The sequence below is a fragment of the Coptis chinensis genome, chromosome 6 (genome assembly GCF_015680905.1).
Source record: "Coptis chinensis isolate HL-2020 chromosome 6, ASM1568090v1, whole genome shotgun sequence".
In the NCBI taxonomy this organism is placed as follows: Eukaryota; Viridiplantae; Streptophyta; class Magnoliopsida; order Ranunculales; family Ranunculaceae; genus Coptis; species Coptis chinensis.
The window spans coordinates 62,733,539-62,757,392 of record NC_141461.1 but is presented as its reverse complement, the minus strand read 5'-3'; the positions used below and the strand labels follow the sequence as shown (position 1 = coordinate 62,757,392).

The following is a 23,854-nucleotide window of genomic DNA, read 5'->3' as shown; positions in this document are numbered from 1 at the left end:
ATTGGCTTTAGAGCATCTTCAATGCATACACTTCATAGAGTCCAAAGTGATGTCATCAAGCACTATATACTATTGTTTTTATAATAAAACTTATCTTATAGACCCATTGGAAACTTTTGCTAAAATATTGTGACCACTCTCTATTTGCCAACACCCCCATTTCTTTCTTCCATATTTGACCCCAAAAATGGAGTGTAGTGATACAAAAATAATAAAATTAGTTGTTTGCATATGTGGCAAATTATGGCAGTTTGGGCAGCTAATATGGAGTGACCACTTAATAAAACAAATCAAACTCTATATTTGACTCCCAAAATAGAGTGTAGGGGTATTTGACTCCCAAAATAGAGTGTAGTGAGTTGTTTAGTTGATATAGAACATGGATTGGTTTGGAAAATTTAAAATAAATCAAAACCACTCTAAAAAATTTATTTGACATCCAAAAATAGAGGTGGGTTCAAGCTAAAAAATGGGGTCTCCTTCCTCTGCTAGCTAGTGCATGAGCAACAAAATTTGAGTCCCAAAATAGAGTGTAGTGAGTTGTTCTGTTTTCAGTTTTTGATCCGTCAAAATGGCCCAGACATCGGATCTGCATGGATTGGTCCTTGGCCTCTCTGCCTCTTCTGGGTCAATTTACCCCAAGGAAGCTGCCCACTGATAGAAGATGCTCTTATAGATTTCGTGTAGGGATGTACGTGTGTCTCATCGTCCCAAGTAAAACCAGAACTCGAAATTTTGCCCTACCTTGGAGAGTTTTTTGTGGCCCATATACATGTCTCATTTCCTCCATCCTCCATTTTCTCTTCCTCTTATTTCTGTGGAAGATTTTCTGGACTCCTCTCTCCTCTTTCTTCCTCACGTTTTTCAATTTCCTTTTTCCGTTTCCTCTTTTATACTAGTAAGTTATAGCCAACATCGCCATCAAAGTTTCACTTTTTAAATCAGATGGGATTTGGGAAGTACGACCCAAGTACAATTTCATAATCACAATCTTGATAGCTAAGCAACTATTTCTCTCTAAATGTTAAATTTCCTATCCCTTTTGTTTCATGTAAGTTGAGATTATGACATGAAGTTAGTTTTCCTGTGAACTTAATCCAAAACCTCTAGTTTCTTTGCTTCTGGTGTTCGAATTACTGCCTGTTTTTTCTTGTCAGTGCAGCCATGGAATCCTTATATTTGTTACGTCTGCTTCCCCTGCATGAACTCAAGAACGCTTTGTGCAGAAACAACAGAGTTGACTTTACTACTTTCATGTGAGTAGATGACTTGAACAAGTTCAAATGTGAGCTGTGCAGTTGGCCTCTGGATCAATATGAGGATATCTGATGATTATCTCTGGATGATCTCTTTAGAAACTCCATCACTAAATTTGAGAATGCAGAGGAGTAATCTTTGAGTAGCTCAGAAGGGGAGTCATACTCGAGTATTTTTCCTGAAGAATACAGTTTATAAAAAGGTAGTCAGAAAAAAAAAACAAAACCAAAAAACAAGTTAAGAAGATCGATATAGAACTTAATCAGCATCGCCCTAAATTTGTATTACTAACATCTTTTGGTTATGATCCCATACATCAATACACGTGCAAAAAACATATACATGTATAGAGAAATACAAGTCTTTGTGAAGTTCAGATAATACACTTGTGTGCTTAACATGTTCATTTCTAAAATTAATGCATGCAATTAGCCTTGTAAGTGAAATATTAGATTGAGTTACTCAGACATACAGCTAGTAATATTAACTGTTTTGCGCCTTTCATGTAGCGGAGCTTTGCAAATTAATCAAGATTGCAGACATTAGTGTCTGCAGAATCTGAACGTTTCTCTACTTTTTGGTTTGTATTAATACCTTCATCGAGCACCAAAACAAGGTCATTGTCAACCACGGTAGGAATTCGATGGGCCACAGTTATAACAGTGCAGTCACTGGTTTCTTCTCTTATTGTCTTCTGTATTAAATTATCTGTTGCAGTATCCACCGAAGCTGTAGCCTCATCCAACACCAAAATCCTTCTCTTATCCAGCAACACTCTAGCGAGACAAACCAACTGCCTTTGTCCCATACTCCAATTCTCTCCGTCTTCTGCTACTGCACAAAAGCACATTTGACTTTTGTTAAGTACAGCTGTACAGTCAAAGATATACTTGCATATTTTCTACGTTAATGTAACACTTGTTTTCGTTGAAGTACCTGATGCATCAAGAAATCTCTGATCTTGTTTCACAATCTCCCCAAGATGACATTTAGTTAGTACCTGAGATCTCGGATTGTTATAGTTGAAGCAAGGCCGTTTAATTCAATCAAAAATATATTAAAATCACTGGCAGGATTTTACCTCCCAGATTTCTGAATCAGAATGTCGCATTAGAGGATCCAGATTAGTTCTCACGGTTCCCTGAAACAAAGTCGGTTCTTGTGGAATTATACTCAATCTAGACCTCAAATCCTGCAGATGCATCTTACCAATATCGACTCCGTCAATCAGGATCCTTCCGTTTGAGGGTTCCACCACCCTGAATAGAGTTTGGATGAGTGTGGATTTACCACTTCCTGTCCTCCCAACAACCCCAATCTTTTTCCTTCCAGGAAATGTGCAACTAATTCCCTTAAGAATCATGGGAAGTGAAGGATTGTATTGGACATGGAGATTATCAAACTCAATGGCTCCGTTCATTGGCCAACATTGATCTGGTCTATATCCTTCAATATTAAATGGAGCTTCACTTGGAATACTTGAGAACTGAAGAATTCTCTCCACTGAGATCATTTTGTTCTCAACATTGCAGAGGTTCCATATCACCCAAGCCTGTAGAACGTTTAGGTTCAAACCATAAGTAGCTGCAAGTCCTGCCATGCCTGACATTACATTTATAACCATGTTAGTTCCCAAGAACAGTTTCATGCTAATCCTAGTTATGAGATAAGATGAGGAAAGTTGTACACCGGCACTAGCATAGCACTTCCCATATAGCCATACCCATACTAACACACAAAATAAGCTCATATAAAACTATCCGTAAGCAACAGTATGCCAGTATATGCAAATCTCATATCCCACTGTCAGATCAGTCCCAAGGCAAAGGAGAGCCTCTATGCCTGAAACACGGATCTTAATCATCTGACTTATCTTCTTCATGGATGCTAAAGAATTTTCAGTTCCAGTGAAAGAAACAGACCACATTTTGCATATGCTGGGGCTATAGGCTTATAGCTACTCTACTCTCTGTATCTAAGATTTATGGCATCACATATTGCACATGGTGAAAATAACTAAACCTTTCTTTATTTTATCTAAGTTAAAAAATTGTTATAAGACAAAGTAGAAGAGCTTACTAGGGTCAATAGCTGCCCTTGGCAGGGTTACCAAGATGATCAGCACAAATAGGAACCCGAGGTTGAAAAGAAAGTTTATTCTAACACAAAGCCACTCCATTGTAGCAGAATTGTGAAATGTGAGGCGAGAGTAATCATCTATCAGGTTTTGAGTCTTTGCAAGGAAGCGAGCTTCTTGCTTGAAGCAGCGGACTGTTGATGCCCCAGCAATTGACTCTGAGAAATGATGCAGGATTGGAGATTTTTTAGTCCCTGTCATCCTGGCTAGTTCTCTGGCTGTGGTGATGTAGTAAGCCTGTAGAAAATTCATATATGTTGATGTTTAGTCTCTCAGATAATATTCCTCAGGGCAATAGTCTTAGAACTTGAGAAAGAGGGATTTTAATTTTTTAAACTTTTATGGACTAGAACTGAAAAGAATCTACCTACTTCATAGTTCATATTGGTGCAACATACATATGCACCAATTTACAATTCTAGGGAATATCTTAGGCTCAAATCAGTATTAGGGGTTTTTTGGACAATAGTATCGTCCAATGTTAACCCTGGAGATACCTTTGGTAGGAAGTAACTTTGCCTCCATTTTGGCATTCCAAATTGGCAGTGGAGCTACTGGTGTCATTTCAAAAACTAGATTTCGGTCTAATTGCAAGTTCTGTTGGAAGTTAGTTCGCCAACCTGATACCACACGGAGATCGCTAGGATGACAAAAAACAGAACGAATATTTGCCAGGCGATGTAAGACATCAGAATGATGATGCTTAAGAGCTGAATAAGTGCAAAAGCCAATCCTGCTAGTCTATAGGGAATATCGGTATCCACTGTGCTCTGATCTGTGGAAGACTGAGAAGAACATAAAATAAAATAAATAATAATAATAATAATAATAACAATAATGTAAAAAAATAAGGAACCGTAATTTTCAGAAAAGAAATTGTTTGAAACAAGATTTTAAAGTTAGAAATAAAATATTAGAAAAAAAGAGAGAGATATCTTAAGAAGTAAATAGCTGACCCTATTAAGTACTTGACTTGAGGGCGTGGAATCAAAAAATGAAATGGGCGCTTGAAAAATGGAGCTGATCATGCTAAGGAAAAGCCTCTGAGCAGTCTCGATGGTGACGGTTGCAAGCAAAACAGCCCTTCCCAAGATGAAAATGGAGCTCCCACCAGACAACAGAACAAACACTCCTATGAGCTCCTTTCTGCTTACCATCCCTTCCTCCCCGGTCGCCCACGCGATCCAATAATTGCTCCCTATCTGTAATCCTTGGAAAAGAACTTGAAAAAGAAGGATAACCGGTATGAGGGCTCCTTTATATGCTGAAGAGACAAAGGCTGAGTAAACTCTCCATTTCACTCTACCGGTTTCTGTTACTTCTTCAATATTATCTGACACCATGACACCAATGTTGTGGTTTTCCCATTTTTCTTCTATGAGATCAGTTTTACTAGTATGATTGGCTCCGCAGGTAAAAGATCTCTTATCTCGGGACGGGGTAACTTGGCTTAAGGATTGGCTGTGGGCAGTCAATTGTCTGACAAGTTCGCCACAAGGGTCTGCAATCAAATCTTCATATTTTCCCGACTGAATGATCTTACCGTCTTTTATTACCTAGAATTATATCATTGAAAGAGCACGAGTGAGAACAAACATCAGAAAAAATAATCATAATAAGAAATATTTTAGCATTACAATGTCGTAGAAACAATTTGCTGTAGTTTTGTTGGATTAGCAAGCTCCAACAATAGAAAAGGGGGGAAAATGAAAATACGTAGGTTATCAACCTATAAATCTATAATCAACCTGCACCATCCTTTCCAGATAAGTCAAGTTTGCTGTATTGTTTTTTGGAATTACAGGATATGCGTGTTTGATCATTTTCGACATGTACTTCTCTTAAAATGCTTGTTAACTCGTATTAAAATGCTCTGGGAAAGGACTCCCAAGATCTTATCAAGAGAAATATAAATTATTAGACCCACGTACACCCAAGCACAATAGCAAAAGTGATCCTCAGTATAGTTCTGTGCACTATGGCCTTTTTGAGTCCATAGTTCATCTAAATGCAATCCTGTGTAAGGATTCTGGGATTTCTGGCTGCAGGCATAGCATGACACTCTATGTTTTCATGTGTCAGTAAAAGTACATAAAAGTGTAAAACTATATATCATATTAAATTTGAATGACTCACTAGAACAAGGTCTGAAGCACCCAAGAACTCCAATTGATGGGTGACGTAAATAACGGTCTTTCCTTTTAGAGCTCGCATTAAACATTCCTGCAAAAGAAGATGAAGTAGAATGTTTTATTACTTGAATTCTTCAGTAAAAAACACAATTATTATGCTGAGAGAAATGGTGTAATCTTGTAACCTGAAAAAGATGTGCTCCAGTATGTGCATCCACCGCACTGAAAGGATCATCCAACAAATAAATATCCGAATCACTGTAGATTGCCCTCGCAAGCTGAATCCTCTGCTTCTGTCCCCCACTCAAATTGAGTCCCCTCTCCCCCACCACAGTCCAGTCTCCATCAGCCCACATACCAATATCCCTATCTAATGCACAAGCCTTTAGAACATCCTCATAGAAACCAGTCTCCAATTTCTTACCAAACAGAACATTCTCTCTAACTGTTCCTGTTTGAATCCACGCACCTTGTGGAACATAAGCTTTTGAACCATACACCTTATTTCCTAGACCAGAAATTTGTGGAATCTCACCTAGTATGCTACAGAGAAAGCTCGATTTACCTGACCCAACGGTTCCACACACCGCGACTTTGCTTCCTTTTATGATTTTCATATTCTTGGCAATTTTGATTGTAGGCTTACTAGAAATCTGCTTACCAGCTTCCCACGTATATTCCCCACTTTCGATCTCTATGGTGACGCTGGATGTTTTATAAGGATACTTGAGTGTTAGCTTTTGTTGGTCTTCTTCTGTAATGAGTTCTTGAATCCGGTCGACTGAGACCTTCGTTTGCACAATCATGGAAATTAGCTCTGGAAGATTATATATAGGTTCCTGTAGTACTCGAAAGGTCGCTAGAGCTGACAGAACAGTTGCAGATGTTAATGGTGTTTTCACTAAAATGCATACACCAAAAGTCATGACTGATACTAAAGTTGGTGAAGTCCAAAAGAGAAACGCAACAGCCGCACACAAATAGAGATACCTCTTCAGCCAGCTTCTCTCAGTCTCTCTAAGCTTTAAGATATTCTTCAAGTAAGTATTTTCCCAAGAATGCAGCTTCAGTACTCTCATGCTTTTGAGAGTCTCTGAGGTAGCTTTAATTCTTGAGTCCTTGGCTTCCATAATCTTAGAGTGAAACTTTTCTTGCAAACGAGCTAGAGGGGTGTTGCTCACCATAACCAACATCGTCGCAAATAGTGCAGCCAACGAGGGAGCCCAGCCAAGGTTCCTATACAAGATGGCCAGAGCTAAAAAGACCTGGACTGGAAGCAACCAGATTCCATGAATGTACCAGCAGAAGTCTCCAATCCTCTCAACATCTACATTAACCAAATTCACAATTTTACCAGTGCTTGAACCGTAATTCTTCATCTTAAGAGTCTTAGTATAGATTGAGACCATAAGAGCTGCTCGGACTCTAATACCAATTCGATGTGCTCCAAAGTACCATTGCCGCTGCGACAAAGACTCGAGAGTTTTAAAGAAGAAGAACAAGAATGCAAGAACAAGCCCATAGCTGTGGCTTAAATCGTCCTGTTTCCCCGACAAGAAATTTACGAAGTTTGTGATCAGGAAGGGGCCCATATAGGAAGCCAATGTGTTTATACCTGGATAAGTTTTGATACCATTATGTATAACATTCACAACTAAAAACTTGACAACATGACATTAGGGATAGAAATGAAAACTAACGAAAAAGGAGTTTGTACCTGCAAAAACTGCATTTATGGCCAGAGGTCTCCAAACAGTAGTAAGTATAGCTTTTGGCAAGGAGAATGCTTCTGTTTTCTGCTTCCAAAGAGATTGTTGCAGCGAGGAGAATGAGCTCTCGGCTGTGTCAGATTCAGAAAGTGGAGGAATATGACGTATTTCAAGTTTTCGACCTCGTCCCAATTCGAACAGTGGGTTGAGCCAACTGAAGGTAAGTCGACTCCAAATTCCAGCACCAGAAAATGCACCACCATCTTCTTCATGGTCCTTACGGAAGAGCAATGGCTGTTCAAATTCATTTACGTTTTTGGCATAGTTGAAATGGAGAGCACTTGCACAGACAAGTACAGACAGGGGAAATGATATGAAATCAGCAGCAACACTAGACTGCAGGATGTAATGTATAAACTGTTTCGACTTGAAATGAGTGACAATGTAAGCTATGACAGAAACAAAATTCAAAATGCAGGAATATAGCCACCAGAAAAGAAGAACTGCAGGCCATTTTCTGTCTCCTTTACTGATTCTTCTCTTGTAGTAGAACACAAATACCAATACTAGAATCCATGTTATAGCCTTGAGAACAGATTCTGTAGAGATGGTGTTAAGCTTAAAAAACTCATACAAACAACAACCCAAGTAAGAAACACAAATTAAAAGGTTCGACACAATGGTGATATATTTTGATTTTGTGTGTTTGTTGTGGTTGGATTGTTTAAAATCTTCAACCTGTACATATCTCCTCTTTCTCAGAATTTCTACCAGTGCCCATGTAAGAAATATTGAGAAACCTGCTACATTTACAACTCCAAGAGACTCCATTAAATGAAGTGAGGGTGTACACTGCAAAGAAATATGACGACCAGACCATGCAATCTTTACAAAGACAGAAATCTTTAGTTCACAAGACCTGCTGCAAGAACAGCATCTTCAGTTTATCAAGTGATATATATTTAAAAAGAAATACAATTCAGATAAGGGAATGAGGACGACAAATAGAATTCCTAACAAAGCAACATGCTTACTAGACAATGTTATCATCTGCTAAAACAGATACCCCCCATCCTCTATATATGACCATATTCTATGTGTATATATCGACTAGGGAATCTCAGCAGTGTAAGTGTGTAAGTGTAACACATTAAAAATAATAAAGTTTGTTCCCTTGTGATACTGTTGTTTAGTAAAGCTGTCAACTCTGGAAAGTGAGATGTCTTCGTGCATGTGTTCTTCGAGAACCAAATGGGCTTTCCTCTTTCCTCAGAAAAGTACACGTTGTACTGAAAGTCCTGAACTATGGTTGTGGTGCGTGGTGGACTTGTGGAGACTTCTGGCCTGTGGCCTACCGCCATTCATTTTGGGCCAAAATAAATCAGTGAGACCAAAAACTAAAAATATCAGTCTTTTTCTTGGTATAATGAAATTAATATAATATTGGCGTTTGTTTAAATATACCTATCATTGGCATTGTAATTTTGAAGTTGAGGGGTGTATATTTTGCAAATTATACAGTTTACACTTTACAACTGCTCCCCTACTGTTGATGCTCTAACAGTTGAATATCTCTCATTCTCTCGGATTGTCAAGGCTGTACGGATATACGGATATATGATCAAAATAAAAATAATAACAAAAAATAACCAGCACGGATACAGATTTCACAAGATATGCGATTTTCTAGAAATGAAGGAAACGTTTTTTTTTTATAAGTCAAACATGTGCACAGGGACATTGAATATTTGAAAAAGTTGGAAAAAACACTAAATCAAGAAAGAAATCACGAAAAACTCGATCAAAGTATATGCCAAAAACTCTTCTACAAATGAAGATATGCATGATTTGTGGGCAGAGGACGGGGAGCAAAATTAGCCAAGCCCATGATTTTTGGTGCATGTTAACCACGTGGGTACTGAGACTGACGTCATTAGATGATTAGAAGACTGTCATAAAAAATATGCCATATTTGCTTTTTTTTAATGGAGCTCGAGGTGGATCGGTGATGGTTCGAAATAGTAGTGCCAAGACAGTAAAAGATCCTAATAACAAGAATAAGCAAAATGCGTGTTGGACACCAATGGCCATGTGGAGAGCAAAGGGAGGGCACACTCTGGTGGTGTCTTCTGCATGAAACATAATCTTGAAGGTAGTACCACTTCTTTATTTTGAGGAATCTAAATATTCCATTTTAATTTGAACCTCATTTCATTTCCTTACTAGATTAGCTGTCGTTTGTGGTGTAATTAAGTGGTGTGCTGCTCATTGTAGGTGCCTAAATTACCGTGGTCCATCACAAGCTGTAACCATAAACTGAATGTGGATGGACACATGGTGTCGATACTAATTGTTGACAAACGACCCCAACAATTGGGAGCTCTATAATCAAAATCTGTTTTGTTTCTTTGCCATACGAAGAGAGAGACAGAGAGGACCACCATTGAAAGCAGTGACTTTTCATGATTCGGTAATAGGCAAGCTTGTGAAGTATTGTTGGGTTCTAGCTAATAACTTCTATCCAATTCCAGCGCCATGTACCTTTCTAATTTCAACTTTTATATTCACATGTTTTTCCTACATAGTTTTAACTTTTAGGGTTAATTTATCTCACTTTTTTCACTAGTTTATAATAAACCCCCACATTTGTAATCATCATATTTTACCCCATACCCGTCTGATTTCCATCTCAGTATTCTACCTAATACCAAAATTACAACAGTGAAAAGTGCTAGAAAGACCCAGTACCGCGGAGAGGATGAGAATGTGTTGCAAAAAGATTAGATTGAAGGTGGGTGGATAGATCTCATCAAACATTTTCTATCTAGAATAGAGTCGGAGGATAGAAAGGAGAAGCGAAGGCTAGAGTAGACTTCCCAGATATACACTATTTTGGGTGGGGAGCTATATCAAAAGAACTTCCCCCTGCTAAAATGCATCGGGCCGCGCCAAGGCACAAGAGATATTGGCGGAATTGCATGAGGGGGATTGCGGCAGCCATTCCACCAGGAGAACCATACCCACAAGCTATTAACACAAGGGTATTTTTGGCCCCACATGAATAAAGACGCAGTAGAGTATGCAAGAAAATGAGAGAAGTGCTAGAGATTCTCTCAGTTGATTTTCGCACCGGCAGATCCATTACACAATGTGTCAAGTCCGTGGCCTTTTGCCATGTGGTCGATGGATATAGTGGGGCCACTTCCCATGGCCAGTGGCAAAAGACAGATTATTTCACCAAGTGGGTGGAAGTCGTCCCCCTTCAGCAAGTGAAAGAGGAGTAGGTGATCAAATTATTGTGGGAGAATATCATATGCAGATTTACGCTGCCATTTGCTATCATCGCGGACAATGGAACTCAATTCACAAGGTCGAAAGTGAAGGCATTCTTGCAATCTTACAAGGTGAAACATGGACTCTAAGCCCCATACAATCCCGGGGCAACAGACTGACTGAGTCCTCCAACAAGATCATAATGAACAACCTCAAAAGGAAACTGGAAGATAGGAAAGGGGCATGGGAATATGAATTAAACCATGTCCTGTGGGCATATCATACCATACCATGGACGTCCACCAACGAAACACCTTTCTCGTTAGCATATAAAGTGGAAGTGGTGATCCCCTCAAAGATGGTGGTATCCACAATGAGAACCAGAGCTGTGGATAATGAGACTAACTGGGGCATACTGTAAAAGGACTTGAACTTGGTAGAAGAAAGAAGAGACACAACGCGAATCAGGTTAAAGGAGTATCATCGGCGTTTGCAGAGACAATATAACAAGAGAATAAAGTCACGAAAATTCCGGATAGGAGATTCGGTACTGCGCAGAGTGATCCCTAGCACAAGGAGAGAGAGCGATGGAAAATTGGGCCCAAACTAGGAAGGGCCTTACATTGTGGTAGAGAAGGGAGGGGCTGGCAGATACAGACTGCGGACGACAGAAGGGAAGGTGATAGAGAGGTCGTGGAATGTGAGACTGTTGAGAAGGTTTTACTTTTGAATGCAATGTGAATCTAGCATGTGAGACAAGAGTTATATGCATCATAAATAATACAATGACACTTTTGAGGTACTACCAGGCATTGAATTGCAAGAAAAATACCATGACGCAATAGGTAATGAGACCTTGAGAGTTCAATTCTAACTTGGGGGCAAACTGAGTTGGCCTCGAATTGTAAAGTGCAATCTTGAGAGAGGGAGGGGAGGAGCCATCCACGAACCAATACATTTGGTTCTAGCTATGGGGCTTAATGAGATGTCCCAAATGCAGCTAGGAGAGAGAAGGGGAGAGATGCCAGGAGAGAAAATGAGAATGAGAGCGCACAAAACAAATTACAAACGTTAAAGATAGAAGGGGAGAGCTATTACATTATAAACCATAAAAGGGGCGAGACAAACTACAAATATCAAATAAATAGAGCAAAATAAATGGATAAAAGTTCCAAGTTTTAGCCACAAGCAAAATGAGCAAAACAAACACAAGTTCCAAGTAAGAGAGACACATGATGAATTTAATCTTGAACAATTTCGGAACCGCGGACTTCTAAAGAACCCAATAGGCATGTCCCAGCACAGTCTACATTGACATCCTGGAAAGGCCCGCCTACCAGCAAGAAAGTGTTAACAACTTCACAAACTTTCAGCCCTCACCCGAAGAAGAGATCACTCAATCTTAGATAGGCCCATTTATAAAATTTATCTTACATGACGAGCTCCTAGCAGAGGCAAAGAATGCTTGTGCCATACAATTTTGAGCTCCCAGATATACCGTGATCAACAGTCGATTGTTCCGTAAATCCGCAGGAGGACCCCACCTAAGTTGCATAACCCCACGCGAAGGGCAGCTCATCTTTGACGAAATTCACAAAGGTGAATGTGGCAACCATGCAGGAACAAGATCTTTGGCTCATAAAGTAATTGCCTAAGGGTATTATTGGCCAGGCATGCACATCGAGGCAAAGAAGTATGTTCTCAGATGCCACCAATGTCAAATATTTGGGCACAACCATTTAAGTTCAGCACAAGAGTTGATCAACATAGCTAGCCCCTGGCTTTTTCATATGTAGGGGCTAGACATCATGGGACCATTCATCCCACAAAAGAAAACATGACTCAAATACGTCCTGGCAGCCACATATTACTTCACCAAATGGGTGGAGGCAATCCCACTTGTCCAATTCAAGGAAGTCCACGTCATCAACTTCATATAGACCAACATCATCACAAGATTTGGTCTACTCCACACCCTCTGTTAAACCAGAGGATTCAATTCAATACATTTCAATATTTACTTGAGGTTACAATATTTATAGTTCAATATTCTAAAGAAGTTACAATGGTTTATATAGAGGTTACAATGGTTTATATAGAGTTCAATATTCTAAAGAGGTTACAATGGTTTATATAGAGGTTATAAAATAAGAAACAAAATAGTCGGTGACTTGAGGAACACCGGGTGGTCGCACTTGTTTATACTAAAGACGAAGCTGGTCGCTTCAAGCTATTAAAACTTCGGTCACGCTCGAAGCGCAGCTTCTATACATGCCTTATCCGAGCATAGTATTCTATACATGAAAAGCAATATACAGATTTCTACACTCCCCCTCAAGTTGATGCATAAATGTCAATCATGCCCAATTTGTCAACTGAACTGTCAAACACCTTGTGAGATACACCTTTAGTAAGAACATAAGCTAATTGCTCCTCTGAGGTTACGAACAGAAAATGAATAACTTTCCTTTCAAGATTTTCTTTAATAAAATGACGATCAACCTCCACATGCTTTGTTCGATCGTGCTGAACTGGGTTATATGCAATTTGAATGGTGGCTTGATTATCACAATGTAAATCCATAGGCTTTTGAAGCTTGAATCCCAATTCCATCAAGACAGTACGGATCCACAACAATTCACATACTCCTCGCGTGCGGCCGGACCGAAATTCAAATTTCGCGACCGAATCGGCAACAACTTTCTGCTTCTTACTACGCCAAGTTACAAGATTTCCACCGACAAAAGTGAAATATCATGATGTAGAACGTCTATTAGTTTTATCACCATCCCAATCTGCATCTGTGTATCCTACAATATCCAACACATCATACTTTTCAAACAGTAAACTTTTGCCAGGTGCCTTCTTCAAATACTTCAAGATACGATAGACTGCATCCATATATTCTTCACTAGGACAATGCATAAACTGACTAACCACACTCACAGCATAAGCAATATCCGGTCTAATATGAGAGAGATAAATTAACCTTTCTACAAGACACTGATACCTTCTTTTATCAGTAGGAACTTGATCAGGATGAATGGCGAGTCCATGATTCATCTCAATCGGTGTCTCCATAGTTTTGCAATCCAACATTCCTGTTTCAGCAAGCAAATCTAGGACATACTTCCTCTGTGAAAGTGAAATCCCCTTTTTAGACCTTACAACTTCAATACCCAGAAAATACTTCAGTTGTTCTAGATCCTTTATTTCAAATTCTTCTGACAGATACTTCTGCAATTCATTTATTTCCTTCGGATCATCCCCTATAACAATCATGTCATCAACATACACAATTAGAGCTGTAATCTTACCATCCTTATGTTTGATAAACAAGGTATGGTCAGAATTGCTCTGTTCGTACCCGAAAACTCTCATTGACTGTGTAAGTCTTCCAAACCAAGCTCTTGGAGACTGTTTCAGGCCATACAAAGCCTTCTTCAGTTTACACACCTTCCCAACATCTTTGGGATTGTTCTTCACACCTAGAGGCATATCCATGTATACTTCTTCCTCTAAATTCCCATTTAGGAATGCATTCTTCATATCAAGCTGGTGCAAGGGCCAATCTTTATTTGCTGCAAGCAAAATTAAAATTCAGACTGTATTGATTTTTGCCACAGGTGCGAAAGTCTCCTCATAGTCAATTCCATAACGTTGTGTGTATCTTTTGGCAACCAATCTCGCATTATATCTATTAATAGTTCCATCTGCATTAAGCTTCACAATAAACACCCAACGACATCCAATGTAGGTCTTCATTCCAACAGGCATATTAACTACCTCCCATGTTACATTCTTTTGAAGGGATTCCAATTCTTCATTCATTGCTTTCTTCCATTTTGGATCTTTCAAAGCATCCTGCACGTTACTAGGAATTGATACAGTAGATAATTGATTTATGACAAGTGCATGTGACTCAGAAAGGCTATGGTTAGACATAAAGTTAGCTATAAGATATTTGGTATTGGCTTTGATGTCTGGTTCATATTGTTTCTTAGGAACTCCCTTACTAGTTCTTTGTGATTGTCTAGGTTTAAGACTTTCTAACCCAACATATTCATTAACGGTTATAGGAGGTACCTGAGGTGGATCATTCTGATCGAGATCTTCAGTTATTGATGTAGAAGGGGAAATGTCTTGTACTACAGTTTCAGATACATCCGGATCATGTGCTTCTGTCTCTACTGCTACAGGATCAATTTCTACTTCAAGAACTTCAAATCGTTCCTCTAAGTAATCCAATTCCCCAAAGACATCAGGATTCCCTTCACCGGCACTCTCCCCCTAAAGGGAAGACTGGGAAACTCTCCCTGAGTAATACGGGTCGAATTCATGGAATGAGACATCAAGAGATATATGCATCTTGTTAGTAATTGGATCATAACACCTATACCCTTTCTGAAACTCGGCATAACCTACAAAAATACACTTCTTCACATGAGGATCAAGTTTACTTCGTTCTGGTTGTGGGATATGAACATAAACTGTACATCCAAACACCCGAGGCTCCAAGTTAGGCATGGATGGGATGGACAAAAGTGTATGGAGTTTTTGATAAGGATTCTGGAACTCAATTACCTGTGAGGGAGTACGGTTTATAACATAGGCTGCTAATTTCACTGCTTCACCCCAATAGGATCGAGGTACATTCATGCCAAACAAGGAAGCACGAACAACTTCCAACAACCTGCTTTTTCCGTTATGCTAAACCATTTTGTTGAAGTACCGGAATTGGAGGTTTGATGACAAATCCAATTGACCAAGGCAAAATTCGACATGAGGCCATTCACAAATTCGCCACCATTATCAGACTGAAAAACCCGAATGGATGGTGATACCGTGGTCGCCACCATTTTGTAAAACCAAGAAACATCTCATATACATCACTTTTGTTTTTCAGTAATGACACCCAAGTCATGCGAGTGCAATCATCAATAAAAGTCACATAATAGCGAACTCCAGAAAATTACAAAACTTTAGCAGGACCCCAAACATCATAGTGAATTTTCATAAAAGGAACTAGACATCTATTAATACTTGGTGAATATGAAATACGGTGGCTCTTGGCCAGTTCACAAATGACACAATGAAACTCAGAATCACTAACAACTGAAAATAACTGAGGTTGCAACCTCTTAAGATAACTAAACGAAAGATGACCTAGCCTACGATGCCATAACCACACAACTTCTTTTGCATTCTCGACCCTATTGACCTGATTAGCTTGCCCCAGAGAATTCTTCTGTTTCTCTCCAGTTTCTGTCAAATCCAGATAGTATAGTTTCCCCCTTCTAATACCCTAACCAAGGACTTGTCGAGTCAGAATGTCTTGAAAAACACAGAAGAATGGATAGAACGTCCAAAAAGATATGTAAGTGCTAGAATGATTTGACAAACAGACAATAGGTTATAAGCAAGGGATGGAACAACTAAGACAGAATCAAGAGTGAGGGTTTTAGATAACATAATAGAACCTTCGCCGCTAACCGGAGTTAGAGGGCCATATGCAGTAGAAACAACAGTTTGAGATGAAACTCTAAGACTTTCCACAAGGCTAGGGTCATTTGTCATATGGTCAGATGCACCCGAATCAATTATCCATGTACTATTCGAAATAACCTTACCATTCATACCTGATTGAGTTACATTAGCCGAAGCATGGTTTGGATGTCCATGCACAGCATTAGCAATGACAGCCTTGCTTATATTCTTTCGTGGCCTCTTTGCGAAGTCCCACCAATCAGGATAGCCAATCACTTCATAACATCTTTCCTTGCTATGACCCAATTCTCCACAAACATTGCACTTTTTATCTGCATAAAGATTGGATTTACCTTTAGGGTGGCATGAAGAACCAGAGAAACCGGGTGGAGTAATTATCTTGATATGAACAGCCAAGACAGAGGATTCAGTTGATACAACGCGCCCCATAGCCTGTTTCTCCGATTGCACCTTGCGGATGTAAGCATAGCTTTGCTCCAAGGAAAATTTAGGGTCCTTGCAAAGAATATCTCCACGCTTTCATACTCGAATTGAGTCCACGAAAACATATGAACCCTTAATCTGACATTGTTGGCGTGTCCCGACTACATTACAACATTGTTATTATGGGAGGTCACCCTTTGATTAATCTCCTGGAACATGGCCACCGATTTGTTGTAATAGGAAGGAATAGGTCTCCCATTCTGCTTCGCTTCAAAGCACTTCGTATTCAATTCAAAAATTTGAGTTTCATCAGAGTCATCATACAAGGTCTTCTCCACAGCCTCCCAAATGTCTCTTGCAGTAGGAAGACAAACATATCGATTCATAAGAGAAATCTCCATAGAATCAATAAGCCAACTTTTCACCTTTTCATTATCTGTTGCCCAAACTTCATATTCAGGCGAATTCATATCCGGTTCAACCTTTGTGCGAGTCAAAAAACCAATCTTTCCCCTTGCTCCAATACGATCCCGCATGAGAGGAGCCCATATGGTATAGTTGGACTCATCTAATGAAATAGATTTTGGGAATCTTTGAGTTGTCTTATGGGGTGTAGTGGTGATGAATGACGTTTGAAGAATTGTTGTCAGCCATTGCAGAAAAAACAAAAAAATTTAGGTTTAGGGTTTAGGTTTTGGAAATTTTTGTTGGATTTGAGATTCAAGGATTCAAGGATGGTTTGATTAATGATTGTAATACGCAGCGGATTTCAATGGTTTGGCTCTGATACTATGTTAAACCAGAGGATTCATTTCAATACAGTTCAATATTTACTTGATTGTATTCTAAAGAGGTTACAATGGTTTATATAGAGGTTACAAAATAAGAAACAAAATAGTCGGTGACTTGAGGAACCTGGTGCTGGGTCGCTCTTTTTTAGATGGAGACGAAAGGGTTCGCTCAAGCTACTAGAACTTGGTCCTTTGGGGCGCAGTCGCACTTTATACATGCCTTATTTGAGCTAGCGGGGGCTCTCTATACATGAAAAGCAATATACAACTTTCTACACCCTCGTCATGGACAACAGAACCCAATTTGCTGGCACACAAGTCAAGACATTCCTACAAAAATGGCACATCACCCAAGCATTTTCTACACCCAGATATGTACAAAGAAATGGCCAAGCAGAGGCCACAAACAAAGTCATCAAGGAAAATCTCCAAATGAAGTTGGAGAGCAAGAAAAGCGACTGGCCAGAACAGCTCGAGAACATCTTATGGGCATACAGAACAACAACTCAAGCTAATACCAACGAGTCTCCTTTCACACTTTGCTTCGGAATAGAAGCAGTCATACCATCATAACTCACAATCATAACCACACGTTCAGACATCATCGAATTAGGAGAAAATGACTACATCTTAGCCAAAGAAGTCGACCTCTTAGAGGAGCCGAAGGGAAACAAATTTTGCAATATCCTAGCTCGGTACCACCAAACAATCCAACAATCTTACAACAAGAAGGTCAGTCCCAAGATCTTTCCAAGCTGGTGACCTAGTCCTCAAAAAGACCTTAGCACCAGCCAAGCTTGACCCAACTTGGGAAGGCCCATACATAGTTCACAAAGTTGTTGGAAATGGAGCTTACTAGATCAAAACTCAGCTCAGTGATATGCTTCTCCAACCTTGGAATATAGCTCTCCTCAAGCGTTTTTACAAGTAATTTGTCTCCAGATGTATCAATCAATATGAATAAAATTCCATCAGCATTTCACGTACAAATATTATCTTTGCATTATATAAGTACCACGCATCTTGCACTCGCTACCCGATCTGGGACATCAAAGTATCAGGTCGTACACCAACACCAGAGTTAAGCATAACTCAACTATAATTACCACACAGTGGTTAATTATTAATTAAATCCAACCCACAGTCCCCCAAAAGGACCACAAATCAACTTAACACCAACGCCAGAGTTAAGCATGATTCAACTTTAATTGCTACGCAAAGGCCAATTATCAGTCAAATACAAACCCAGGGACCCCCAAAAGGACCCCAAGTCAACTTAAGGCCTTTGAAAGGGTTAAGTTTTGCTCAACTATAATTGCCACTCAAAGGCTAATTATCAGTAAAATATCAATAAGAAGTTCCCCCAAAAGGAACGAATCAGTTAATACACACACCTAAGGACACGAGGAAACCTAGGTGCCAACTACGCGCATCTATCAGGTCGTAAAACAAATAATTACAACCTACAAGCATCTAACGATCTAACAAAGTTCAACAGGTTGTCGAGTCTACTACTATGCAACACAAATCGTCAAATAACAAATAAAAACGCAATGGAAGCAATCACATTCATACAAAATTCAAACACAATCTCAATTCAAGACAAGTAAGTAATTTAAATATTTTTTACTTAATACAAATTCGGTTAGATACTAGAGGCCCCCAGGTTATCCTGGGAAAATGACCTTAGCATCCCCATAAAAAATCTGAGTTATCAGTATCAGAAGGAAATATAGTTAAAAATTTCATCCATCATCATTCAAAATTACAAGAAGAGCATAATCAGTTGACACGGTGAAGATTCTCCACATTTAAGGGGTCCAGTGGCCAGCCCTCTTCACCAACAGGGCGACTAGTTGGATCACCACTCGCATTCAACACTACGTGGCAAAGATCTTCAATTGGCTGAGCAACCGAGCAAAGACCCGTGTTAGATGGTAGATCGTTAAGCCTACTAACATCTACAACAACACTTTCCCTAACTACTGTTGTAGCCCCACTTTCGACCGACCTCTTGAGGGTTTTGTACTTACGTTCTAGTTCCATGTAATCGTTTACTAGAACGCAAATATACATACCCTCTATCAGATCGACCAAGTCATTATATTCAGCTTGAGCTCGTTCAGCAACGTCCTGCGCTCGTTTGCTCTTAGCAATCCGATGTTGAACCTCCACTCTTGAAGCATCAAGTGATGGTAGCAACAAAGCCACCTTCCCAGCCAAATCCCCGACCTGCAACTTCAGCCCCAACACTTCAGCCCATTCCACCTTTTGCATAGGCAGCAACTTGTCATAGGCCTCTTTGGCAGCATCCAACTCCTTCTTGTATAGGTCGGAGATAGTTGTCATCTCCTTCAGCTTCCTATACATGGCCAGAACCTGATAAACCAACAAAATAAGTCAAAAACAAAAGCAGCAACTCAAATCACAAAACAAAAGTCAGATCGAAAGGACATTTACAAAGCAGATGGACCGATCCATATCTTTCAGGTTTGCCTTCAAATCCTTCCCAGTCTCTAGCTGGTGCTTATCTCCATCCAGGGCAATACTCTCCAGTAGCCCTTCAGCAACTAGTGAAGACTTAAAACTGCAGTCCCTATTATTCACTAGCCTTGTCAACCCACTCACTGGGTCATAGTATGTGACCATCCTATCTAGGATGTCGACTCGAGAGTAACCTTATCACACAGGGCCACACTCCCGACCCGCACTTTTGGGCTCTGCGGCTTTAGTCTCACAAGCCTTCTTCTTGCCCCGGGCATCAGCCACCCCCACGTCCACCGCCAGCTCCTGAAAGTTCATCCTCTTCAAAGGAGCCTGACCTGAAGAGGTACGACCTTCCACAGATATAGGTCATTCCTCATACTCAGTTCGGGTCCTCTTTGCCCCCTCAGTCTTAACCACCTCAGAACGCCTCTTCAGCTGAGACCTGCGAAAGGGAGTGGGAGCATCACCAACTCCTCTAAAACTCCCACCACCACGACCTCCCCTATCACTCTCACCTCCCTCCCCACCTCGTCTCGACATAGGATGGCTATCAGAGCCTCCTCCAGCAGCCATCACTCTAGAAACAGGTGCTCGCTTCTGGCTCTCTGTCTCCATCCCAGTATCCGAGCTAGAATCAGAGATATCAAATACGAGCTTCCGATCCCTTTTCTTTTGCTCAATCTTCTTCCGGTTGATCTTCTCTCCTCTATGCTTCTTAAAGTAATGTGCAATCTCCCCCAAGATAGCTCGTTTATCCTCCCAACTCAAACAAGCAAAATCTTCAATAGCCCCGGTGCCTGTACGACCTCGAATAGCAAATTCTGCAAAAACAAAACAAACTGATCAGAACATTCAAAATGTCAAATACCCTACATACACAACGACCTATAAAATAATGACCTACCATCCTATTTTATAATTCGATTTGCCAACTCCCAACTAGGAGAACTATAATTGCCCACAACCAATAACGGCCTACGCCCCCAATCCTCCTTACTCACCCCCACAATCATAGCAGATTTCCCCTTCACGACCTACAAACTAAAGTTCATTACAGATGACCTATTCACAGAGAAATACTCTAGCACATCTGATAAACAGATATTATAACCCCTCTTATTCAACAAATCCAACATATGAAAACCCTCCAACTATTCCCTACGAACTGACAAGGGGTTTTTCCACAAAAGTTCAAAACTTCCACAGTAAGCCATGAGAACGGCAGCCTCAAACCAACCTTCAATTGACCATAACAAACTACAACACCCCCATCCCGAGGAACGTAATCCAAGCCAAACACATTCCTCTCTCCACCCAGGTCGTATACAGTTAGGTCGGAGTTCACCCAGCCAAACTCCTCCCTCAAAGTAGCTGCATAATCCACCGACCTAGGTACCACCTCCTGAACCATCGTCTCCAATGAGGAAGACAATGAAGCCTCACCCTCCACTGGCTGCTGCATACCAAGTTGGAAGAAAGCATTCTGGTGAATCAAGATTTAGAGAAGAAGGCGAGATTATTGATGGTACGGATATTTCGTCAAAGGATAAGAGGAAATCTGGTGAGATAAATCGAAAATCATCATCCCAATATCATCCAACTTATCAAGGCCTAAATTTTCGTAGAGTGACCAAGGGCCAAGGCGTATGAATTAATACCTTGTGATGATGATAGGGAGAAAAGTTGTGGAAGCAGAGATAGGGAAAGAGAACGGAGAGAGGGAAGGCATGGGAGTCGGACCTGCGGAGAAGGATGAAAGAGTGGCGAGGAATCTTGACTTGGAATTGAAGCTTTTGTCTAGTTGGACGAGATCTTTGAAGAAATTCGAACACATCCTCGTCGCCACGGCTGGTATCATTGCTCGAAAAACTGGTGGGCGTTAGGATGACGGATACCATGGCGGATGAAACAGGCGTGGTTTTACAATTAAGTCTCATTGAATTTCTTTCTCTTGTGAAATATCGGTAATTTCGAATTGGATATGCAACTAAAGATTGGTCGACATAATCTAGGTCGATTGATCGGTTTCAAATTGGATCTGCTAGGATATTAAGCTCAAATTATTGAGTTTCTATAAAAATTAAATTTGGCTGTCGAAGAAGACGAAGAAAACGGAGAAAAGTCGCGGAGAATATGACAAAGCGATGTCGAAAACAGATATGTTAGTATTTGTTATCGCTATCTTTAAAAGTTTGGTTATCCGAAAGATTGATTTAAAAGTTTATTCTTGTCGTCGTAGGTAGAAACGCAGTGATGCGGCGGAGAAAGAAATTCACAAAAAGACCGCGAATAAAAGTTTCGCTCCGCATTATCTCAATGCCTTGGAAAAAAATAAATAAGGTGAAAATAATTTTCAATCCGCTCGAAAAGTTAACGTAATCACGAATTTTTGCGCCGACGAGAAACGACGGTAGTACGAGCAAAATATATTCACAAAGAGTCAACAGAGAAAAGTTTTGCGTAACAAGGTGTCAATTAACGTCGTAGAAGAATGAAAGAAGCTGAAAGAAGTTCCGTTGAGAAAGATCAGCTCAATGTCTTATAGCGCTGTCGAAAAGTTTAACTCGGAAAGATTCGCCCGGAAAAATCGGCTCAATGCCTTAGAAAAAATAATGAAACTGTTGGAAAAGTTCAATTCGCTCGGAAAGATTCGCTCAGAAAAAATCGGCATGAAGCTATTGAAATTGTTTGCTCAAAAAAAAATTTCGTAGAAAGATCGGAACAATGCCTTAGAAAAAATAATTAAGCTGGCATATAGTTTCGCTTGAAACGGAAAGAGTTGTACGAGTTGTATAAGCAAAAATTGATAAGGAACCATTGGCTTTTCCCAAACCAATGATTATGTGATTGTGTGAATGTAATATCATAGAACTAAAAATTCTTGTGATGAAAATAAAAATAAAGTATGGGTTTGCTATTGAATATTGTTATTGTGACAGATAACATACCTGCAGAAAACTGACAATGTTGTTGATTTATGTAGTTGAAATAAAATAGAACGAGACGCCCCCATATAGAGAAAAACGCCCCCAATGCTAACTTAACTCGGCAAAATTAGACTAAGCGAGTGTAAAAAACGTTCAAACTTCGCCTGACAAAACGAAACGCGGTGACTTAGTCGGATATTGTCGTAGTGATAGTAATGACTAAGCGAGCAAAAAAACGTTCGAACTTAGACTGACGAAGCTAAACGCGGTAACTTCGTCAGATTTTGTCGTAGCGATAATAACGAACTAAAAAAGCGTTCAAACTTAGACTGACGAAGCTAAACATGGCAATTTCGTCAGATTTTGTTGTAGTGATAGTAACGACTAAGCGAGCGTAAAAGCGTTCAACTTAGACTGACGAAATTAAACGTGGTAATTTCGTCAGATTTTGTTGTAGCGATAGTAACGACTAAGCGAGCGTAAAAAGCGTTCAAACTTAAACTGACGAAGCTAAATGTGGTAACTTCGTTAGATTTTTTCATAATGATAGTAATGAATTAACGAGTGTAAAAACGTTCAAACGTAGACTGACAAAGCTAAATGTGGTAACTTCGTCAGATTTTTTCGTAATGATAGTAATGAATTAAGCGAGTGTAAAAACATTCAAACTTAGACTGACGAAAAGATGACTGCAAAAGTGATGTGTCAAGCCCTTCGCTTCTAACGGCGGCGGAGAGATAAGCTAATGAATCTGCATGACGTAAGTCATTTCGGGGTCTTTGAGTGATAGAGATGCTATCAAATTGTCGAGCAAGACTACATATCAAACTAAGATAAGCCGCCATACGCTCATCTCTTGCTTCAAAAGACCCACCAAACCGATTGGCAACAGTATGAATCCGTGTATAACCGGAGCTTCGCCCCCCGTCGAGTCGTTCTCAAGGCACAAATGGCAGCCTCATACTCGGCTTCATTATTTGAAGCGGCGAAGCCAAGTCGCACAGATTTCCCAATCTTTTCTCCGCCGGGTTTAACAAAAACACATCCAATTCCAGACCCATATTTACTATGCGAGCCATCTGAGTAAACAATCCATATGTTAATGGGATTAGGAATTGCGTTTTCATGTCGGTCTTCGTCGCCCCCAATTAGCGGCGACAGAATGTCTTCCATAGATTTTTCCATCAATGTAGCTGCCAGCTATATGCCA

The 23,854-nt window shown here is 40.0% G+C and overlaps 2 protein-coding genes across 2 annotated transcripts; both read right to left on the bottom strand.

Annotated features, from left to right (window-relative positions):
- Window positions 1-917: 917 nt before the first annotated feature.
- LOC147493870 (putative ABC transporter C family member 15) lies at window positions 918-8,312 on the bottom strand. Its single transcript, XM_086566558.1, has 10 exons — window positions 7,244-8,312; window positions 5,712-7,141; window positions 5,531-5,617; window positions 4,351-4,950; window positions 4,015-4,179; window positions 3,337-3,631; window positions 2,339-2,859; window positions 2,194-2,257; window positions 1,852-2,091; window positions 918-1,435 (listed from the first exon to the last, which is right to left on the bottom strand). Exons 1-10 carry the CDS (start codon window positions 8,064-8,066, stop codon window positions 1,311-1,313), a joined length of 4,350 nt encoding a protein of 1,449 aa, XP_086422684.1. The 5' UTR covers window positions 8,067-8,312; the 3' UTR covers window positions 918-1,310.
- A 4,950-nt stretch (window positions 8,313-13,262) lies between these two features.
- LOC147493869 (uncharacterized) lies at window positions 13,263-16,975 on the bottom strand. The gene is made up of 7 exons (XM_086567965.1): window positions 16,610-16,975; window positions 15,916-16,511; window positions 15,093-15,201; window positions 14,595-14,798; window positions 14,168-14,372; window positions 13,965-14,089; window positions 13,263-13,865 (listed from the first exon to the last, which is right to left on the bottom strand). Exons 1-7 carry the CDS (start codon window positions 16,973-16,975, stop codon window positions 13,263-13,265), a joined length of 2,208 nt encoding a protein of 735 aa, XP_086424091.1.
- Window positions 16,976-23,854: the final 6,879 nt, after the last annotated feature.